This window comes from Notolabrus celidotus, chromosome 18 (assembly GCF_009762535.1).
Source record: "Notolabrus celidotus isolate fNotCel1 chromosome 18, fNotCel1.pri, whole genome shotgun sequence".
NCBI classification, from domain to species: Eukaryota; Metazoa; Chordata; class Actinopteri; order Labriformes; family Labridae; genus Notolabrus; species Notolabrus celidotus.
The window spans coordinates 31,262,458-31,286,413 of record NC_048289.1 but is presented as its reverse complement, the minus strand read 5'-3'; the positions used below and the strand labels follow the sequence as shown (position 1 = coordinate 31,286,413).

Genomic DNA, 23,956 nt, shown 5'->3' with positions numbered 1-23,956 from the left:
GCTTCAAACTTTCCTTTTTGATAAAGCTTATAGTTAGAGCTGGATCAGGCTTGGACCAGCTTTTGTCATACTGCTATAGGCCTAGACTGCCGGGGGAACTGGCACACTGACACACTGGGATCCTAGCTCACCCCCTTCCCCCCAACCCCTTCATCACTTACTTTAACTCTTCCTGTCCCATTAAAGTTACTAACCATAGACCTTTCTGGAGTCCCTGAGCTCCCTTGTCTCGTAGGTTCCTCTGAGCTGCCGTAGACGTCCTCCTGCTGCGGACGATCTGGACTCCAGCGGCAACAGCTTCTACGACTCGTCTCATCACTATCACCTCTCTCTCTTACTCCCCTCTATCTGTCTTTCCAGACCCAACTCAGTCGAGGCATGATGGCTGTCTAACATGAGTCTGGTCCTGCTGGAGGTTTCTGCCTGTTAAAAGGAAGTTTGTCCTCTCCACTGTAACTAGCTAAATACTGTGATGTGCAATGCTCATGATGGATTAAGGTGGGGTCAGACTGAGTCTTACCCTGTCTTGAAGTTGGGTCTCTGTTCATAATTTAACATAGAGTGGTCTAGACCTGCTCTGTTTGTAAAAGAGTCTTGAGATAACGTTTGTTGTGATGATTGATTGATTCAGACTGAGATGAGGGATGCTATACGACATTTAGGCATCCCTCTGTGGAGAGATGAGTGTGACTTCTCTTCCTCCTGTTCATGCATTTTTGTGAATATGTTTGCTAAATCTACAGTTGTGTGTCTTCTTAACCCTCCTGTTATGTTGCGGGTCAAATTGACCCTTTTTAAAGTCTATTTTAGGCAGTATCTGCCTTCCAAACCAGCGAAAAACAGCCTTGAAATCTATGAGAAGAGGTGTCGTGTTAATTTATCAACATCACCTCATAAAAAATAAAAAAAATCAAGATGTAAAATAAAATAAACAAAAATCTAAGTCATGTAAAACTATTGTATTTATATTTAGGGCTTTTCAATGTACATTAAAAAAGTTTTAACATGAATTTTAATGAAAAACAAGAGAGTTATCCTCATTGAACTGTGATCTGTGAGAATTAAAAAACACCAATGAACTAAATCTTGATTTAAATGGTTAGTAATGGAGTTAAAAATTAGGTTTTAAAAAATGTGTGTTGGGTTTTTTTGGGGTTCTGACACTTTCGGATCAAATTGACCCAGGAACATTATTGCTGTTCCAGGGAAACAAACATTGACTACTGCAACTCTCTGCTGGCAGGCCTCCCTGCATGCACAGTTAAACCTCTGCAAATGATCCAGAACGCAGCAGCAGCACGTCTGGTCTTCAACCAGCCTAAGACAGCTCATGTCACTCCCCTGCTCATCTCGCTACGCTGGCTTCCAGTTGCAGCTCGCATCAGATACAAAACTCTAATCATGACTTACAAAGCAGGAACCAAAACCGCTCCAGTTTACCTGGAACCCCTCATCCAGGTCTACTGCCCTTCTCACCCGCTACGCTCAGCCTCTGAAAAGCGCCTAGTGCTTCCAGCACACAAGGCCTCAAAACCACTAGCTGGACTCTTCTCTTCTGTTGTCCCTAAATGGTGGAATGAATTATCCAACTCCATTTGATCTGCAGAGTCCCTCTCTACTTTCAAAAGACAGCTAAAGACCCAGCTCTTTAGGAAGCACTATGCACTTAGCTAGACTGTTCTCCACTGTTGTCCCCAGGGGCAGATCATGTCTTCCAGCTACAGTTGACTCACACTGTCCTGCTCTACTCTGGGACTCTGTGTTCAGGTCTGGAGTGACCCAGCACTTGGTACTTTGGTCATTATTGTGGTGATGTTAATTGTTGATGATGATAATGGAAGGTCTTAAATGGTTTGGTTGCTTCATTGTAGATGTTCCTTATTTACTTTAGTGCATTGCCTTTACACTGCTTGGCAGTACCTGCACCCAAATGGACTTGAAGCTCTTTGTTCCTCTTACTGATCTTGTTTCCTCTTGTCTAGATCTTTGCTTGTGTTGTTCTTGGTCTCGTATGTACGTCGCTTTGGATAAAAGCGTCTGCTAAATGACATTGTAACATAACAGGAGGGTTAAGCTGCAGACTGTCCTTCCTCTGTCACTTCTAAATTCAGAATTTTTCAATTAAATCTGACATATTTATATGATTGGAAGCTTCTTAAGTTCATCTTTTTTTAATAGAAATATACCTGATTCAATATTTCACATATAAAAAAAAACTTGTTTCTGGAGAATAAAATCAAAGAAAAGTTGTAAAAACAGAACAAAGCTGCAGACTGAGGTTGAATCCTTGGCTCTGATTGGCTGTCATTAATCACATGACTTCTCCAGCTGCAGCACTTCTCCATGAGTCACTTGTTGAATTTAAAGAAAGGCTCTTCTCCACTCTTTAGATCAAACTCTGATGTGAGCTGCAGGCTGTGGTCACATGGTGGCACCACTGCTCCTCTGATTCTCTGGCTGTGTTTACATTGTCTCTGAACTTTCTACTTTCACTTCAGAGCAGCAGAAAGAAGCGGCTTCCACAACAAGTGATTTCCTCAGTCTTATCTCCAAGATTCAATCGGCTGGGACAGAGCTTCAGTCAGACGTCTGGTAGGATCAAACATCTGTGAACACTCAGGTCATGTTCAGACACGGTGCGTGTGTGAGAATGCAGCTCTTCATCTGTGTGCTCCTGGTTTATGTGTGAGCTCCACCCTGTGGTTTCTCCTTCCCTCGGGGAGGGGGGTTGTGATTGTGAGTGGGGGTGTTTTAGTGTGCTGCCAGCGCTGAGGGGGCGGATAACATTTGGACTGAAACTGTGAGCTCTGACTGACATCCTCTAGGTGTGGTAGTCCAGCCTCCTCAGTGATCCAGGAACTACCGGCTCCCTGAAGTGGCCCAGCCAGTTCTTCTCAGACAGCAGAGCAGAGAGGAGGCTCGGCAGGCAGACTGAGACAACCTGAGACAGGATCAGAGTGAAGTCATGGCAGATACAGCAGCTCAGGAAGCCGCTCAGATCCCCAAAAAGCAGCTCTGCTCTGTGTGCTCAGGTGCTCTGAGCAGAGACAAACCTGCAGCCTGCGCTCACTCCGTCTGCAGGTCCTGCCTCGGGGACAAGACCAAAGGATGTCCGGAGTGTCTGAAGAGTCTGGACAAGCCTGAACCTGATGCTCCCAAACAGAACGGGACTGAAGCCGGAGCTCCTGTCATCCAGAGCAAAGATCAGCCTGACAACAAGACCTCTGAGGAGACCAAGATCCAGGAGGACCTGAAGGAGTCTGAGGACCCCAAGAAGCCCGAGGAGGAGGAGAAGAAAGAAGCAAAGAAAGAAGAAGAGGAGAAGAAAGAAGACAAAGAGGAGGTGAAGGAAGAGGAGGTGAAGGAGGAACCTTTAGGTCCTGATGATGTGGTGTGTGACTCGTGCATCGAGAGCCCCTGCAGGGCCGTCAAGTCCTGCCTCACCTGCCTGGTGTCGTACTGCGAGCCTCACCTCCGGCCTCACCTGGAGAACCCCAAGTTTCAGAACCACCGGCTGGTGGAGCCGCTCAGGGACATCGAGAGGAGGACCTGCGAGAGCCACAACTGGCCCCTGGAGCTGTTCTGCTGCGCGGACGCCTGCTGCGTGTGTCAGGACTGTGTGACCGAGGAGCACAAGGGCCACAACACCATGACCGTGGTGGAGGCTCGCAGACAGATAGAGGTGAGTGGGAACTGCTCTCCTCCCATCAGAGCATCAAAAAGCTGCAGTTGTATCCCTTTAAATATCACAGGTACACCTTTAACATCCCTCTAAGACACACATTCTGCATCTGTCAAGAAATCTACCTGTAGCTCGATACAACAGCTGAAGAATCATACTTCTTTTAGGATTCATCCTCTTTTTAACATCCTGTTTCTTGGCTCTCAGCGTGGAAACACTTGTTTAAAACATTCATCAAACTCAGCGTCAAACATTCCCTTGGTCCAAAGCGTGAAGGCTTCCTGCTTGTCTCTGTTTAATATCACCTTAACATAACCCCCCACCCTCGTCCGTTTAACCCTCCTATTATCCTTGGACCCCATTCAATGTTTAACATCTCTAAATTAATGACTAACATCATTTTTTTGGGTTCATATTTCATGACTTTTCCTAATTTAACTGGGAAAACCTGAAATTAAAATGTTGATATGTTCCAATTTCCTGTTAAAAAAAATTACGCATCAGTGTTCCTTGGGGTCAATTTGACCCCAGGCTGTTTAAGCTTTATATAACATAAGACTTTTTAACATTTTAACCACTTTCGTTTTGGTTGTTTTGGATGATATTGAGATCACTATAAACAAGGACACTTCAAGATTCAACTTTGGTTGAAGACTGGTACTTAACAAGACAGTAAGGACACAACAAGACAGTAAGGATACAACAAGACAAACAAGACAGTAAGGACACAACAAGACAGTAAGGACACAACAAGACAGTAAGGACACAACAAGAAGGTAAGGATACAACAAGACAGTAAGGACACAACAAGACAGTAAGGACGCATCAAGACAAACAAGACAGTAAGGACACAACAAGACAAACAAGACAGTAAGGACACAACAAGACAAAAAAGACATTAAGGACACATTGAGATCACTATAAACAAGGACACTTCAAGATTCAACTTTGGTTGAACACTGGTACTTAACAAGACAGTAAGGACACAACAAGACAGTAAGGACACAACAAGACAGTTAGGACACAACAAGACAGTAAGGACACAACAAGAAGGTAAGGATACAACAAGACAGTAAGGACACAGCAAGACAGTAAGGACACATCAAGACAAACAAGACAGTAAGGACACAACAAGACAGTAAGGACACAACAAGACAAACAAGACAGTAAGGACACAACAAGACAAACAAGACAGTAAGGACACAACAAGACAAAAAAGACAGTAAGGACACAACAAGACAAACAAGACAGTAAGGACACAACAAGACAGTAAGGACACAACAAGACAGTAAGGATACAACAAGACAGTAAGGACACAACAAGACAGTAAGGACACAACAAGACAAACAAGACAGTAAGGACACAACAAGACAAAAAAGACATTAAGGACACAACAAGATAGTAAGGACACAACAAGACAAACAAGACAGTAAGGACACAACAAGACAAAAAAGACATTAAGGACACAACAAGAAGGTAAGGACACAACAAGACAAAAAAGACATTAAGGACACAACAAGATAGTAAGGACACAACAAGACAAACAAGACAGTAAGGACATATCAAGACAAACAAGACAGTAAGGACACAACAAGACAGTAAGGACACAACAAGGCAGTAAGGACACAACAAGGCAGTAAGGACACAACAAGGCAGTCAGGACACAACAAGACAAACAAGACAGTAAGGACACAACAAGACAAACAAGACAGTAAGGACACAACAAGACAAACAAGACAGTAAGGACACAACAAGACAAACAAGACAGTAAGGACACAACAAGACAAACAAGACAGTAAGGACACAACAAGACAAACAAGACAGTAAGGACATATCAAAGACCTGAATTATGGATCAAATATTAAGCATATGAATCTTGTGGTAGCTGAGTCTGTGTATAAACATGAATCCACACAAATCTCCAGTTACAGGACGCCTCCTTTGAGGTGTTGTCATCCGACACTCAGACGTTCTGTTGTTCTCTTTTCTTATTTATCCACCAATCTGTGTCAGAGGTGGCTCAAGGTGACTCTTCATTAATCAAAGAACATATGAAAGTGTGTGACGTTAATTTGCAACTTGAGCTCTTTAATAATCCCACAGCCTTCCCATGATGCTGCTGTCATGGATAAAAGAGGAGGTATTTATAGAGTGATGGATGAGGAGGATGAACCGTGTCATCTGAAAGCATCACAGTTATCCTGACAATGCAGCTCTGATGGCTTCAAATCTAATCAGGACACGTTCCCTGACTTATTAAGCACTCAGAGGCTCGTTAAATCAAAGTCTCTGTCTCAGATTAACAGCATTGTTTGGCTTTCTGTCAGATCCTCAGATCTATTTATCCGCTCTGACTCAGGGAAAAGCTCCAGCTCCGGCTCCAGCTCCGGCTGAAGTGTCATTTGTCTCTCTCTGACAGTCGGTGACCCTCAGCTTCGTGCATTCCTGAACAGATTCCTGCACAGATCTGAAGCTGTTATTTGTAGCATGTTGTTGCAAAACCTCAAATAGCTTCATTAGAGCAGTTGAGCAAACACGGAGGAGTGTCAACAAAGATACAAGAGCATGTGGGAGGACAACGACACACACGACACACACACACACACACACACACACACACACACACGTGATTAGGTTCAAGAGGAAGGGAAGGTAAAGTTTAAATGTGGGCACTACACATCGTAAACACTTCCCTCTTTCAAAGAGATCCACCTCCACAGGCGGACACCGGCATCAAGAGAAAACATGGGAGACAATAGAGTGAAGTGACTTCCTGCTCAGAGCTGACGCTGCACATATGCACAGTTGAAACACACCTTATAAAAAAACCTCATTATATAACAGAGGCACATAACTACTCCTCTGGTGAGCTGAACGCCGTCCAAGAAGATTAAACCTCTGATTCAACACTACTACATCTGAGTCAGGGAGAAATCTAAACATCAAGAAGACTCTTTCCAAACAGAGCAGGTCTAGACCGTACTCTATGTTCTATTATTAACAAAGACCCAACATCAAGACCGGATCAGATCCAGTACCATCTTCCAGACAGGACTCAGTCTGATCTCATCTTAATCCACCATGAGCAGAGCACTTTGCAGCATTTAGCAAGTTACAGTGGCAAGGACAAACTTCCTTTAACAGGCAGAAACCTCCAGCAGGACCAGACTCATGTTAGACACACATCTGCTGAGACCGTGTTGGAGAGAGGGATAGAGGGAGATGAAGAGAGAGACAGAGGTGATAGTGGGGAGACGGATAGTAGTAGTTGTAGCAGCTGGAGTCTGGACCACGTCCACAGCAGCAGAGATCCAGAAGAACCAACGAGACAAGGGAGCTCAGGGACTCCAGAAAGGTCTAAGACAAGAGAGAAGAGAGGGAGACCAGAAGAAAGAAAAAGAGGAGAAGAAATGGTGAAGGAAAGGATAGAAGGAAAGGACGGGATAAGAAAAGGAGACATAAAGGATGAAGAAACATGGAGAAAAACAAAGAAGTAAAGAAAGAAAGCAGAAAGGGATGAAAGGAATAAATAATGAAAGAAAGAAAGAAAGAAAGAAAGAAAGAAAGAAAGGAGGAATAACAGACCCAAAAAAGGAATCTAGATCAGAGATCCAGAGGAACCTACGAGACAAGGGAGCTCAGGGACTCCAGAAAGGTCTAAGAAAAGAGAGAAGAGAGGGAGAGGAGAAGAAAGAAAAAGAGGAGAATAAATGGTGAAGGAATGACAGAAGGAAAGGACGGGGTAAGAAAAGGAGACATAAAGGATAAAGAAACATGGAAAGAACAGAGAGGGGAAGAAAGAAAGGAAAAAGGAATACAAGAAAGAAAGAAAGAAAGAAAGAAAGAAAGAAGGAGGGAAGGAATGAAAGGAGGGAATGGAAGAAAGAAGGAAGGGAGGAATGAAAGAAAGAAATGGTGAAGGAAAAGGATAGAAGCAAAGGATGAGATGAGAAAAGGAGACATAAAGGAGGAAGAAACATGGAAAGAACAAAGAAAGAAAGAAAGAAAGAAAGAAAGAAAGAAAGAAAGGACAGCAGGGAATAAAGAATGAAAGGGAAAAGGAATGAAAGAGAGAAAGATGAACAGAAAAGAAAGAAAGAAAGAAAGAAAGAAAGAGAGAAAGAAATAAAGAAAGAAGGAAAGACAGACACAAAGAAAGAAAGACAGAAAGAAAGAAAGAAACCAAGAAAGAAAGAAAGAAAGAAAGAAAGAAAGGACAGAAGGTAATAAAGAATGAAAGGGAAAAGGAATGAAAGAGAGAAAGATGAACAGCAGGAAAGAAAGAAAGAAAGAAAGAAAGAAAGAAAGGATGAATAACAGACCCCAAAAAGATAATCTACAGCAGAGATCCAGAGGAACCTACGAGACAAGGGAGCTCAGGGACTCCAGAAAGGTCTATGGTTAGTAACTTTAATGGGACAGGAAGAGTTAAAGTGAGAGACAGGCAGAGAGAGGAGAGAGAGGGAAAGACAGGATCCCAGTGTGTCAGTCTAAGCCTATAGCAGCATAACTAAGACCTGGTCCAAGCCTGATCCAGCTCTAACTATAAGCTTTATCAAAAAGGAAAGTTTGAAGCCTACTCTTAAAAGTAGAGAGGGTGTCTGCTTCCCGGACTCTGGTAGATGATTCCAACTAAAGGCTCGACCTCCCATACTACTTTTAGAAACTTTAGGTACGATGAGCAGGCCTGCATGTTGGGAGCGTAGAGTTCTAGAGGGGGTAATAGGGCACTGTGAGCTCCTTTACTGGGTCCAAATCTGGATCATATGTGTAGTTCGGGTGTTTTTCTGCCTCTGCATCCGTCTGCAGCCGTCTCAGACTACATTTAGGCAGCCAATCAGCACAGCATCCCAACCCACTCACATTAATGGATGGATGATTAAGTTAGAAACTGAGAGTCTGCAGATCCTCCACAGAGGCTGAATTTGTAGCCTTGCTTTAAAGACCACTGGGACATGATATAAACAGCTAAAAAATAGCATTATATGGGACCTTTAAGGGTTCTGTTGTTGTCTTTATGACACATATAAGAGTTTTTAAAGGACCCTGCGTGTTTCTCAAACATCCCTGTCTAATTATCTTTAAGCACTGACACTCAAACTTAATACTAATGCTCAAATTGTGGCTTGCATAAACTACAACAGGGTTAGTATTTCGCCTGAAGCTGAGTGTCGTTAATTCCCTCTGGACATTAGAGATAAGTAGTTGTTACGTTAAAAGCTTTGACAGATATTTGTCACAGTGCCAGATAATGAAGCTCTGGGCCTGTTCAGCATGGTTAGCATTATTTCTGGTGAAGTTGAGTTGCGGGTCTTGTGTTTCCCTGTAGTGTTGCTTCAATGCACTTGAAATAAAAAGGAAGTCACTGTGGTTTGAAACAGGAAGACTAATCCAGAGTTCAAGGGTCCTGGCAGTCTATATCTGGGTCAGCCTGCAGAGTCGTGTTGCAAGAGCAAGAGTAATTCACGATTTAGAATTATTGCAGGTACATAAGGGCAAAGTAGCTCACTTTAACCTAGTACCTGAAATATTTCAATATTTAGAGGATAATACGCACATTTGGGACGATTTTCCAAATTTGTTTAAATACATCACAATATCATCGGCATATTGTCGAAGTCTATGATAACTTTAATCTGCGTTTACAACTGCAGCTTGCCTTATATCTTAAAAAGCGACCACTGAAAGCTCACAGATGCACTTCATAATTCATCCTCTTGCTTAAAGCATGCTGGGATACCTAGCATCAAGCTACTGGCACTACTTTTTTAAGAGTTTTCCCTCTTCGTTATTTCAAAGTCATCCGCACATGGAGTGTTCTTTACATTTAGAGAAAATCTCAAACTGCTGCAAGACAAGACAAAGGTAAAAATAAAGAGTTAAAATTTCAAACAGCCCCCTTAAAAATAAATAAATAAATAAATAAATAAATAAATAAATAAATAAATAAATAAATAAATAAATAAATAAATAAATAAATTAACAGCCGTGTTACAATAAAAAAAAATCTTAAATAAACAACAAAACAAAATGATGTAAAGCTAGTTGAAAATTTGTTGGACATCCAGACCTTAGAGGTCTGAAAGTTGATTATTATTTAATATTAATATACATTTTATGCCATGATACACCCTCTCGAAAATGAAATAATTTAAAATTAAATTAAATTAATTAAATCAAATTAAACTAGATTAAATCAAATGAAATAAATAATTTTACAGCCGTGTTACAATAAAAAATTCTTGATTTAAAAAAAAAATATTAAATGATGTTAAACTTGTTGAAAACTGGTTGGACGTCCAGACCTTAGAGGTTGGAAAGTTGATTATTATTTAATATTAATGTAAATTGTATGCTCTGATACGCCCTCTCTAAAATAAAATAAAATAAAATAAAATAAAATAAAATAAGATTAAATTAAATTAAATTAAATTAAATTAAATTAAATTAAATTAAATTAAATTAAATTAAATTAATAATTTCACAGCCATGTTACAATAAAAACAGGCTTCAATAAAAAATGTAAAAAAAGATGTAAAGCTAGTTGACAATTAGTTGGACATCAAGACCTGAGAGGTCCCAAAGTTGATTATTATTTAATATTAATATAAATGTTATGCCCTGATGCGCCCTCTCAAAAATGTAATTAAATTGAAATTAAATAAAGTAAAATTGAATAAAATTAATAATTTCACAGCCTCGTTACAATAAAAACATGCTTCAATTATTATTTTTAAAGATGTAAAGGTGGTTGAAAATTGGTTGGAGGTCCAGACCTTAGAGGTTGGAAAGTTGATTATTATTTAATATTAATATAAATTGTATGCTCTGATACGCCCTCTCTACAATAAAATAAAATAAAATAAAATAAAATAAAATAAAATAAAATAAAATAAAATAAAATAAATAAAATGAAATAGAATAAAATAAAATAAAGTTAAATAGAATTAATAATTTCACAGCCCCGTTACAATAAAAACAGGCTTCAATTATTATTTTTTAAAAGATGTAAAGCTGGTTGAAAATTGGTTGGAGGTCCAGACCTTGGAGGTTAAAGTTTAAATCCAGCTCAGTGCTCACTCAGAACTAGAACTTGTACTTTTTGGATTTGGTCTCCATATTTCTGTGAGTTATTCATGACACAGATATTCTAGCTCCAGGGTTCAGTTCATGAATGTATTAGTATAAACTTCATGCCCTGATACGCCCTCTCGAGTGAAGGAAACTTCCCCCTCAGGGTCTTTGCTGCATGATAAACAGCTCCTCTTGATGAGTACCAGCTTCAGCTCTGGAGTCGCCTGAACCTGCCCGAGGAATTCAGACTTGAATCTGAAACCAAGAGGATGCTTCAAAACCCCTTCAATTGTTACAGAGTAGAAAGGATGTGTGACCAAAAAACGAAAACAACACAGCTTCCTGAAGAATCAGACTCAGTGTTTACATCAGCTGAATGTTGCATACTTTCTGCATGACGTCATGGTTGTGGTTTGAATGTGGAGACTGATTTCTGTTCTCTGGTTTTCAGAAAGAGCTGAAGGAGAAGCAGACTGAGATGGTGAAGACTGTGACGGCAGCTGAGAACGCCATCAACAAACTGCAGCTGAACACAGTTTCTATTGAGGTAAACACACTGTGTGACTAATCTGAGATGACCTCACTCTGTGTCTGTGTGTTTGTGTCACATGAGTGTCATGATATTTCATGAATAATCAGTTGGCTGGGGTTATTTTTGGCTTGGGTTTGTTGTAAAACCTGAGGTAAGAGCCTCCCAAACCGGACAGGTTTCCCTCAGGTGTGGGAGGAATTCTGTGTGTTCAGGGTGGGGCTGAGGCATGAAGCAGTTTCCTCGCTGTCATCTCTGTTATGTAACATAATCCTGAAGCATTCCCCACCTGTGAGCGGTCAGGGTGATGGCATGCATCCCTCTTTGTAAGAATGCAAAGAATGCCCTCTTTGTCTAAGTCTTAGATCTGTTGTTTCACAGAATTCAGTGACCGAGGTACGAGCTGTGATAGAGAGCCAGTTCGAGGAGCTGCAGGCCATGGTGGAGAGGGCCAAGAGGGAGGTGACGGAGATCCTGGAGGGCGAGGAGAAGCAGGCGCTGAGGCAAGCCGACGGCATCAAGGATCACCTGGAGCAGAGGTGCACGGAGCTGAAGAAGACGCAGGCGCAGGTGGAGAAGCTCTCCAGGAACAAAAACGACGTGGATTTCTTACAGGTAAGATATTCAAACAACACCAGGATCTCATGACTGAACTCAGCAGCATGTTCTTCCCCCCCTGAATGAATCTGTGTTTGTTCTGCAGGAGTACTCAGAGTGGAAGAAAGAAGCCACAGATATCTCCCTGCCTGGAGTCTACATCGGCCTCATGGACTGTCTGAACTCCTTCAGCCGCGTGATCATCGACTCCACGCAGGAGCTGTGTGCCCAGCTCGTGTCCTCATACATAGAGAAGGTCAAAGAGACGTGTAAGAATGGTGAGGACAGATTATAATGAGCGGTTCTGCTGCAAGAAATCACACTCTGATATTAAACCACAGCTGTACGGGTAGTTTTTCTGCCCGGGCTTGTTCACACATGTGAGGAATTTCCAGCCTGTGTGTCAGAGCTGCAGCGCTCAGGTATATGAACCACCTGTGAGCGCCGTGACTCACCTGGGTTAAACACCGGGCGACTGAGATCACAACAGGCAGGGAAACAACAAACACTTGTTTGTTTCTTTTTTTTTTATACTTTTTATTTAGTAGTTTTCACACACAAAGAAACAACAAGGAAACAAAACAAGACAAAACAAAGACATGGCAGCATGTCAGCATTGGATGAGTTTTCTTGCATATATATATGACTATCTTCTGTAAGTAAACAGCTCATTTTTAACTCATCCTTGAGTATAGGATTTGATACCCAATGCAGGAACACACTTTAAAGAAAATATATAAAAGAAAAAAATCTATAACGTCAACAAGAATAAACAGAAAAAAAGAAAAGAAAAGAAAAGTAAAATCAGTTTAAATCAGATTGTATTTAGGCCTGGATATGTCTTTTTTATATATATATATACATATACCCACCCCCCGCTTTAGTATTTTCTACTGTTAATGTTCTTCACCATCTGTTTCTACCTCAAATCCAATGCTCAAGTACACACATATTTACATTTGTCATTCATCTCTCTTCATTTTCTATCAATGTTAGTTATTCTTTTCCATCATGACTCAATAATATCACTTAAATTCCTTATCCTGTGTGTTATCCTTTCCATGTTGTGAATTTCCTTAATAGTTGCTTTCCATTTGGTTATCTGTGGTGGGGTCAGTTTCAGACAGTTTTTAGTCACCTGTTTCATTGCTGATATTCTTAAGATCCTCTACAGGTATTTATCTGATTCAAGAGACAGTGCCTGGGGGATGGTTCCTAAGAGCAGGTGTTGAACACTTGTTTGTTTCTGTTGTTTCTTTTTGTCTCAGCGACTGAAACGTGTTCTTCTCTTGCAGATAAAACGGGAATAAAAACAACAGTCAAGGAAATCATCGCGAGAAAGAACATCTCTCTACCAGACCCGGTGAAGCACGAGGACTTCCTGAAGTGTAAGTGTTTCTGTGTTTGATGGAGGATCGTTTCAGGAAGGGTTGTGGTCACGTTTCTGCAGAAGAATGACGATGCAGAAACAATGACGGTCACAGATTAAAAACCCAACTTCAGTGCAGTTTAACCCTCCTGTTGTGTTCCTTTCTCGCATGTTTAATTATCCAAAAGTGTCAGAACCCATAAAGCATGGTTTACATCTCATTATTAACTCCATTACTCACCATTTAGATCTATGTTTAGTGCAATGATGTTCTTTACCTCTCACAGATCATGATCCAATGAGGATAATTCACTTGTTTTTCATGAATTCATGCTAAAACTTTTTTAATGGACATTAGAAAGACCTACATATAAATACAAGGTTTTACATGACATAGATTTTTGTTTATTTTATTTTTCTTTTCCTTTTATTTTTATGAAGTGAAGCCCAGATAGTTATGCCGTATTTAGCTAGTTTAAAGGGCATATGTTGCCTCAATCAATCAATCAATCAATCAATCAATCAATCAATCAATCAATCAATCAATCAATCAATCAATCAATCAATCAATCAATCAATCTTTATTAGTATAGCGCCAAATCACAACAAACGTTATCTCAAGACTCTTTTACAAACATAGGAGGTCGAGACCACTCTATGTCAAATTATGAACAGAGACCCAACACCAAGACAGGATCAGACTCAGTCTGACCCCACCTTAATCCATCATGAGCATTGCACCTCACAGTATTTAGCTAGTTACAGTGGTGAGGACAAACTTCCTTTAACAGGCAGAAACCTCCAGCAGGACCAGACTCATGTTAGACACACATCTGCTGAGACCGAGTTGGGTCTGGAAAGACGGAGAGAGAGAGGTGATAGTGATGAGACGAGTAGTAGAAGCTGTTGCCGCTGGAGTCCAGAACGTCCGCAGCAGAAGGAACCTACGAGACAAGGGAGCTCAGGGACTCCAGAAAGGTCTATGGTTAGTAACTTTAATGGGACAGGAAGAGTTAAAGTAAGTGATGAAGGGGTTGAGCTAGGATCCCAGTGTGTCAGTGCACCAGTTCCCCCGGCAGTCTAGGCCTATAGCAGCATAACTAAGACCTGGTCCAAGTCTGATCCAGCTCGAGAGTTAAAGTGAGAGACAGGCAGAGAGAGGAGAGAGAGGGAAAGACAGGATCCGAGTGTCTCAGTTCCACTGACAGTCTGAGCCTATAGCAGTCTGAGCCTATAGCAGGCTTAGTCTATAGCAGTCTGAGCCTATAGCAGTCTGAGCCTATAGCAGTCTAAGCTTATAGCAGTCTGAGCCTATAGCAGTCTGAGCCTAAAGCAGTCTGAGCCTATAGCAGTCTGAGCCTATAGCAGTCTGAGCCTATAGCAGTCTGAGTCTATAGCAGTCTGAGCCTATAGCAGTCTGAGTCTATAGCAGTCTGAGCCTATAGCAGTCTGAGTCTATAGCAGTCTGAGCCTATAGCAGTCTAAGCCTATAGCAGTCTAAGCCTATAGCAGTCTGAGCCTATAGCAGTCTAAGCTTATAGCAGTCTAAGCTTATAGCAGTCTAAGCCTATAGCAGTCTAAGCCTATAGCAGTCTGAGCCTATAGCAGTCTAAGCTTATAGCAGTCTAAGCCTATAGCAGTCTAAGCCTATAGCAGTCTGAGCCTATAGCAGACTGAGCCTATAGAAGTCTAGGCCTATAGCAGCATAACTAAGACCTGGTCCAAGCCTGATCCAGCTCCAACTATAAGCTTTATCAAGAAGGAAAGTTTGAAGCCTACTCTTAAAAGTAGAGAGGGTGTCTGCCTCCCGGACCCTGACTGGTAGATGATTCCAAAGGAGAGGGGCCTGATAACTGAAGGCTCTACCTCCCATACTACTTTTAGAGATTTTAGGTACAACTAGCAAGCCTGCATGTTGGGAGTGTAGAGTTCTAGAGGGGTAATAGGGCACTATGAGCTCTTTAAGATAATATGAGGGTGTCTGATTTTAAAGGGCTTTGTAGGTTAAAAGAAGGATTTTTAATTCTGTTCTAGATTTTATTGGGAGTCAGTGTAGAGACTGCTGGGCAGCAACCTCTGAATACCGCTAGCCTTTCATCCACTTTGACATTAGGGCCGAGGTTATGGAGTGGTAGAAGTTGATCTACCCACAATCCCCAAAAAAAAGAAAATTAGTATTTGACCCTTCTGACCCTTTTTAGCCTCCACTTTGACTACCGGGTCAAATTGACCCTAACAGTATATATGCAATACAAACATTCAGGGGGTAGATGCAAATACATGAAATTAACTATTTTTATTTTTATATGTTGATAATGCTAATCAAGCCAAGCAGGAGAAGTTTCACACCAAAAAAACACCTTTTAACACATTCAAAAAAAAAAAATTGAACCCTAAAATGGGTCAATTTGACCCGCAACATAACAGGGGGGTTAAGAGAAGAGTAGATGTGTTCATTCTTGCACGCTTTGCAGCAGATTAAATCCTTGGTGGGTCAGAGCTCCTGGAAAAAGAGACGCAGCTCATTTGCTTTTTTCCATTGTGTTCCCCTTGGGTGCCAAAAGAAGTCCTCCCCCACCCCCAGAGACCAACCCTCTGTGTCTCTTATATTTAATCAAGTATCATCTGTGTACAGTGTGTGCAGAGGGATTGCTAACTTATTTATGTATCAGAAGTAGGTCAGCTGTCTTTACAGTCCTGACCTTTATCTTACTTTGCATGTTGTCACTGTTGCGTAACACTTCCACAATCCTCCCTCAGATTCTGCCAATGTGACCTTCGATGCCGACACGGCTCACAAGTTCCTCCGGCTGACAGAAGAAAACAGGAAGGTGACTAACACCACTCCCTGGCAGCATCCTTATCCTGACCTACCTGAGCGCTTTGAGAACTGGCGCCAGGTCCTGGCCACAGAGAGCTTCTATCTGGGGCGGCACTACTTCGAAGTGGACATCAGCGGCGAGGGCACGCACATCGGTCTGACCTACAAGAGCATCGACCGCAAAGGTAACGAGAGCAACAGCTGCATCACGGGAAACAACTTCTCCTGGTGTCTCCAGTGGAACGGACGCACCTTCTCCGCCTGGCACAGCGACGTGGAAACCCCTCTGACTGTGGACAAGTACACTCGGATCGGGGTCTACGTGGACTACACAAAAGGCTGGTTGGCGTTCTACGGCGTGGAGGAAACCATGACGCTCATCCACGAGTACAAGGCGGAGATCCTGGAGCCGCTCTACCCGGCGTTCTGGTTGTCCAAGAAGGAGAACGTGGTCGCCTTGGTGGCACCAGGGGAACCGTTACGCCTCAAAAGCCCCTCTCCGCCGACCTCGCCAGCTAAATTAGTTGTTGACTCAAAAACAGCAGCGTAGCATCATTAAAGGGACATTTCAACAAAATAAGACTACTGTTTGATGGTGATGGACTTATGTGAAAAGTCTTATCACATTAAACCTGTTTACCAGGACTTTAATAATAATAAGTGAATGTTCATCTCATGTATATTTGGGCTCGGTTCATATTTATACTCATGTGTACGTTTGGGACTACTGTTACTCTTCATCACACTGTGAATCCAGAGGTGTTCTTTGTGCTCTGTGTGCCAATAAAACTTTGAATCTTCATTTTTGTGTGTTTCTTTAAAAGTTCAAACATTACTAGATGATCATACAGCTAGCATATAGCTCAGAGTAGTGTGGGGATCATTTGGATTTGGAATGTGGGGGAGTGGAGAGAGGGGATGACATGCGACCAAGTTACCACCAGCCTCTGATATTTTTCATAGAATCATTTTTAAAAATCAGTTTTTCACATTGGAATTGTTGTCGTTGTATTATTTTAAATTAGATAAAGGGATTAAACATTTTTTGAAAACCATCAAAATCTGTTTGTATCAACTTTGTACACAGCATCCAGACCTTTTGGGTAGAAGGGGGTGTATATGAGTTCATATAATAGAAGATATGATCATAATAATAGTATTTAAAAAAAAATAACAATAATTAAAAAAAATAAAATAAAATAAAATAAAAAAAAAATTAATATGATAAGATAAGATAAGATAAGATATTACTTCATTGATCCCCCAGGGGGAAATTCAGTTGTTAGAGCAACCCAGACATAAGTACAATCAAGAAGAAGTTTCAATAAGTAAAATAAAATAAAATACAATAAGTGCAAAATAAAAATAGATAAATAAAGCTAGAATACAATTTAGATGTATACAATGTTACAATAGAATTTAGATTAAATAGCAGTAATTACAGGCAGTATTAAAAAATGATTCAGTATCAGTATAATAATAATAATATAATTCTAATATATATATATATATATATATATATATATATATATATATATATATATATATATATATATATATATTTATATATATATATATAAATTATATATGATAATAATAATAATGATAATAGTTTTATTTGTAGAGCACTTTTCAAAAACCAAGTTACAAAGTGCTTCACATGGGCAGCAAAATAAAGCAGGCAGTTAATAAAAACACAAGTCAAGATAAAGAAATAAAACATTTTAAAAGACATAAAATTCCTCTAAAAGAACTCTGACGGAATACAATTCTAAGATACATTTTTCTTACACATTTATTATATAGAAGAGGATTAGAGCCACAGAAAATAAATACAAAAATAAAATAAAATAAAATAAAAAAAATAATTTAAAATAATTGAAAGGGGAGGCAAGCATATATAATTAAATTCTGACTATTTTTCTCTGAATAAAAAAAAAGAATAATAATATTAATTTTATTTAATTGTTTTGCTCTCCTGCCCTTCATATTATATTTCCAGTGACCCTAATCCTCTTCCGTAGATTGATGAAAATAATTTAAATGAATAAAACACAGGGAAGAGTTTAGAGATCAGACCCAGGTCGGACCACAATCTGGGCCCTGGAGGTTCATGTAATCACTTCACAATGTAAACACCAGAAACAAACACTCAGCAGATCAGTTACAACCGGTTACAACGTAACGATGTACGTGGCACGTCGGGGTCACGTCAACGCGTACTGTGACGTGTCTTCCAACTGAGCATGTAACCAGGAAGTCCCTGCTCAAATTCCAAGATGTTAGCTGGAGTAAGTAGAACTTTTTAATACTAACATGTTATCTTTCAGGCTAAACAACACACAGATTTTATTTTAACTCGCTTTGTGATTTATGAGATTAAATAAATGATCCGTTTATGTAGATTATTCTTCAGATGAGGAGGAACAGCTGTCGTGCTAACGATGCTAAGGCGAAGCTAGCATGTTAGAAGTAGTGATTATTTACATTTCTGGGTTTTGAAATGTCTCAGCTTCACTTTGATTTTTCAAAAGCACATTTAAACCAATATGCGTTATGATTATAAACATAACAGGGTTTGTGTTCGTGTATTTAAACGTCGTTGTTGACTACCAGCTGACGTTAGCTGAAGCTAAACTCGATGCTAAGCTTCATCGTTACGATTCAACACAAACACAAACCTGCTGAGTGATTGTTTGTTTATAAGTTTATATTACACTTTATTCAGACAAATGGGTCCATATCAGCATGAAGAGTAGAGGTAAATAATAATAAATACATCACAGAGCCAGCTTTATGTGCCATGATTACATGTTTACCTCCTGAAGATACAAGGATTCATGATTAACCCTCATATATAAGATAAGATGAAGCTTCAGATGAGATATCTCTGTGCACTAAGTCTCTAAGGGTTGTCCCTCTTCCTCATGTGTCCCTCAGGATGCCAATGATGAAGATGTGTCTCTGTTTGATGCGGAGGAGGATGCAGGGAAGAGGTCAAAGTCCAGGATCAAGTAAGAAAACAGATGATCAGAAGCTTTGAATGCTCTCAGTGATTCTTCTGTGGATTGATTTGTGTTTGATTAATGAGATAAGATAAGACTTTATTGATCCCGGGGGAAATTGGGAGTACAAGAATAAAAAGAGTAGAAACAATAGAATATAATATAAATTAGAGGTATATACAAGTATATTCAGTCCCATACAAACACTGAGTAAATGCATTGAACAAATCAATGACTGGACGAGACAGAACTTTCTTCAGTTAAACAAAGAAAAAACTGAAATGATTGTTTTTGGAGGAAGAAAGGTTAAAGGTTACTGCTCAGCTCCAATCTGCACAGATGAAATGTTCAAACCAAGCCAGAAACCTTGGTGTAGTCTTAGACTCAGACCTTCATTTCAGCAGCCACATTAAGACCATTACAAAGTCCGCCTACTATCACCTTCAGAATATATCAAGGATTAAAGGACTCATGTCTCAGCAGGATGCAGAAAAACTCGTCCATGCATTTATCTTTAGCAGACCAGACTACTGTAACAGGGTCTTTACAGGACTCCCTAAAAAGTCCATCAGACGGCTGCAGCTCATACAGAATAAGTAGACCACATCCCTCCAGTTCTAAGATCTCTACACTGGCTTCCTGTCTGTCAGAGAATCAATCAATCAATCAATCAATCTTTATTTGTATAGCTCCAAATCACAACAAACGTTATCTCAAGACGCTTTTACAAACATAGGAGGTCTAGACCACTCTATGTCAAATTATGAACAGAGACCCAACTTCAAGACAGGGTAAGACTCAGTCTGACCCCACCTTAATCCACCATGAGCATTGCACATCGCAGTATTTAGCTAGTTACAGTGGTGAGGAAAAACTTCCTTTAACAGGCAGAAACCTCCAGCAGGACCAGACTCATGTTAGACAGCCATCATGCCTCGACTGAGTTGGGTCTGGAAAGACAGATAGAGGGGAGTAAGAGAGAGAGGTGATAGTGATGAGACGAGTCGTAGAAGCTGTTGCCGCTGGAGTCCAGATCGGCCGCAGCAGGAGGACGTCTACGGCAGCTCAGAGGAATCTACGAGACAATGGAGCTCAGTGACTCCAGAAAGGTCTATGGTTAGTAACTTTAATGGGACAGGAAGAGTTAAAGTAAGTGATGAAGGGGTTGGGGGGAAGGGGGTGAGCTAGGATCCCAGTGTGTCAGTGTGCCAGTTCCCCCGGCAGTCTAGGCCTATAGCAGCATGACAAAAGCTGGTCCAAGCCTGATCCAGCTCTAACTATAAGCTTTGTCAAAAAGGAAAGTTTAAAAAAAAAAGAATAGACTTTAAAATCCTGCTGATGGTTTATAAAGCACTGAATGGTTTAGGCTGATCTGCTGCTACTTTATGAACCACCTTGACCTCTGAGGTCATCAGGTACTGGTCTGCTTTCAGTCCCTAGAGTCAGAAGGAAACATGGTGAAGCAGCGTTTAGTCATTATGCTCCACATATCTGGAACACACTCCCTGAAAGCTGCAGGTCTGCTCCAACTCTCACCTCTTTAAAATCAAAGACTAAGACCTTTTTATTTGACACTGCCTTCCTATCTTAGATTATTTTAACTCACTTTAAATTAACATTTTAATTTTATTTTTAACATATTTCTAATTTTTCTTTTCTGGTTTATTATATTTGTCATTTTAATTGTGTTCTTTTATGCTTGTATGAATGTCTCCAATGCTTTTAATGTTTTAATATAAAGCACATTGAGTTGCCCTCGTGTATGAAATGCATTATACAAATAAAGCTGCCTTGCCTTGCCTGTATACAAATGTCATTAGTTAATCATTACTATTAAATATAGGCCAACCATGCCACATGTTGCAATAAATGTGTTGAAACTCTCTCACCAGGCATCCAGTGGCCTCCTTCTTCCACCTCTTCTTCCGAACCTCGGCCATCCTCGTGTACCTGCTGTGTGAGTTCTTCAGTCCGGGTTTTATCGGCTGCATGGTCACAATAATCCTCCTGCTGTCGTGTGACTTCTGGGCCGTAAAGGTTTGTCTCTGTCTTGTCCTACAGTTTGAATATAATCTGGAGTTCATGCTGATATTAATTTGAATATGTGTAATAACAGAACATCACAGGTAGACTGATGGTCGGTCTGAGGTGGTGGAACCAGGTGGACGATGACGGACGCAGCCACTGGGTGTTTGAGGCCAGGAAGGTGAGTTGCTCCTCATCTTCTTCTTCCATGTTTGTTACAGTAGCTGTCTCTGTCACACACACTGGGGTCTTTGACCTCATCATTCTGACCTCTTAAACCGTATGGAGTTCATAAATGTACTTGTTTACAAGCTTGAAGCCTTATAGCTTCTGCAGATGTCCTAACTGTGAGAATATCCTGTTTCCTTCAGGGTACGGGGAAACAGCAGCAGCAGCAGTCGTCGGATTCTGAGTCCAGAATCTTCTGGCTCGGGCTGATTATTTGTCCGGTTATCTGGGTCATCTTTGCATTCAGCACCCTCTTCTCCTTTGAGATCAAATGGGTGGTAAGTCCTCGACTGTAGCTGATTAAACCAGTGTTATTTCTATTTTCTCAAAGTCAGCAAATCTCACATGAAGACCAAAACCATCAAACGTGAGTCTCCTAAAACCAGGAGACGGTTCATGTTCGTATTGTTTCCTGCAGCTCAGATATCTATCAAGGGAAGATGTGCTTCTCTGGAATCAATTTATGCTGCTGCTCTGATTTATAAACAAGACAATGGGCCTAATTCACTAACAGTGCGTACGTTTGAAGCACAACTCTGGGATTCATCAATATATTCTTACTTGAATTTGTAGTGAGGATATGCTGTCAGTCTTGAGTCCTGGGTTTTTGGCCTTTCATTTGATTTGTTGACAAAAAGAAAAACACAGAATATCACAAACTTTCACCTTTTAAAAAAAGGAGCTTTGTTGTTGAATCTTCCTCTGAAAACTGATCTCACTCTCAGCCTGTAGTGATCATGGGTGTGGTGTTACAAGGAGCCAACCTCTACGGCTACGTGCGCTGTAAAGTGGGAGGAAAGACGAGCTTGAAGAACATGGCTACCAACTATTTTGGACGACAGTTCCTCAAACAGGTGACTTTGAGTTGAAGTAAAGTGAATTGAAGGAATAGAGAACATGTTTTTGTGAATAAAGTTTGATTTATGTCGTGTTTTCTGTCCACAGGCGATGTCTAAAGAAGAGGAATCGTAGAGAGACGCTCTACGATTTTCATGTTTGCATTATTCTTAATGCTATTATATATTTTATTTTACCAAGTGGACACAGAAACAATCATCTGCAACATTCACTCAGAATAACAGTGTTTTTCCCCTTTTTCTTTTTAATATAACGTGTGACTCTTTAAATTAGAGAGGGTTTTTTTTGTTTTCCACAGGGAGTTCTGAGTCTAGTAGCTGCTCTGATACCTGCAGCTTTATCTTTATTTACCTGATACTGATGCGTACATGCATGAGGGATGAAAGGATGTAAGGGTTTGTAATGTGATGGTTCATGAAGTCTCACAGCTCCCCTTTGAAAAAGTCTTTAGGTTGGTATCTTTAGTTTGTTTCCTTTGCCTTTTAACTCTAAGCTTTATTATAACGATGTAGTTTGAAAGAGGTACAAACTTTCTTGTTTGTATGATAGACGGGAGTGTAAAGTAAGAGTGTAAAGTATCCCAGGAGATTTGTAAATATGTATGTAAAGAAACTATGTGGAATGTCTTCTTTTGTGCTAATAAATTTGTAACATTTTTCTGAACAATGTTGTGATTTTTACTGTCATACATCATCAAGGTACCAACAAAAACAACAAAAGGGCAACCTGAATTTAAGGGATTTTTACCACTGATATCAAATGTTTCAGACTTTTTTTTTTGTGATCAAAATTTTTATTGAATTTTTTCACAGCAGATGACATCGCCGTCAAACTAACTATTTACATATCACCAATGCCGTCTTATAAAGATGATACAAATCAAAAATAATGACAGAGAACAAGTAGGTAAATTAAAGAGAAGTGACACAAGGCCACACCATCATCCATACATTTGGAATAAAAAAATAATAAATACAAATAACAAAAAAAATAGACGAGGGAGAGGATTGAAAGCACATATCCATCAATTAGATAGCTTATGTGTGTAGGTTCCATATTCTATATATTAATAATAAATTAAAAAAAACATCAGTCATGGTTTTACATTTAACAGAGAAGTAATAAGGAGATCCCAAGACTTACAGCCAGTGACCTTTCATGTTTCAGACTTTTAAACAGACAAGAAAAATATATGATTTGAAACAGAAAAGATAATGCTAGTTATTTATTAAAAATATTGTATTAAATGCGTTTTATTGTGAAAGGACATTGGCGGAACTAAAAAAGTATTCAGTTAAACTCACTTTTAATACGTTATTGTATTAATTTATCATTTATATTGTACCAGTTTTTTTAATTTATCACTTAATTATTAATTTCATTATTTAGATTGGCTTGAAATTTCACATACATAATAATAAAAAAAATACATTTTCGCTTGTATGGTAATTCTCTGGCTACAGCGCCTCCTAGCGGTTGATTTGTGTCACTGCAGCAGCCTGTATTAAATTATCATTACCACTAGTTTAATTAAGTTTACATTAAAATAGGACAAGGTGTCAGCGTCGGCTTGTTTTGATGATTTTACCTGTAAAATAATTGGTGTTGTATTTGCCACAACAAACATGGCGTCTTTCTTGTTCCAAACGGTCCCAGGACAGGAAGGATCCGGAAGTGAAGCCTCGCCTAGGTCACGTTCACGTAAATGCAGGAATGTTCCGCATCATGCCTTCAAAATAAAAGTATAACATTTTTTAAGTACAAAATA

The 23,956-nt window shown here is 40.0% G+C and overlaps 2 protein-coding genes across 3 annotated transcripts; both read left to right on the top strand.

Annotated features, from left to right (window-relative positions):
* Window positions 1-2,304: 2,304 nt before the first annotated feature.
* trim16 (tripartite motif containing 16) lies at window positions 2,305-16,874 on the top strand. 2 transcript variants are annotated; one of them, XM_034708536.1, is made up of 7 exons: window positions 2,305-2,592; window positions 2,826-3,682; window positions 11,208-11,303; window positions 11,667-11,900; window positions 11,989-12,160; window positions 13,178-13,270; window positions 16,012-16,874. In XM_034708536.1, the coding sequence occupies exons 2-7, from the start codon at window positions 2,966-2,968 to the stop codon at window positions 16,620-16,622; spliced, it is 1,923 nt and encodes a 640-aa protein (XP_034564427.1). In that variant the 5' UTR covers window positions 2,305-2,592; window positions 2,826-2,965; the 3' UTR covers window positions 16,623-16,874. The 2 variants fall into 2 exon arrangements, with proteins under 2 accessions (XP_034564427.1, XP_034564428.1); XM_034708537.1 differs by having other exon boundaries at window positions 2,305-2,636.
* A 1,362-nt stretch (window positions 16,875-18,236) lies between these two features.
* On the top strand, window positions 18,237-22,851 carry tvp23b (trans-golgi network vesicle protein 23 homolog B (S. cerevisiae)). Its single transcript, XM_034708037.1, has 7 exons — window positions 18,237-18,363; window positions 19,013-19,086; window positions 20,970-21,114; window positions 21,194-21,283; window positions 21,474-21,608; window positions 22,056-22,184; window positions 22,276-22,851. Exons 1-7 carry the CDS (start codon window positions 18,352-18,354, stop codon window positions 22,300-22,302), a joined length of 612 nt encoding a protein of 203 aa, XP_034563928.1. The 5' UTR covers window positions 18,237-18,351; the 3' UTR covers window positions 22,303-22,851.
* The last annotated feature ends 1,105 nt before the right edge of the window (window positions 22,852-23,956 follow it).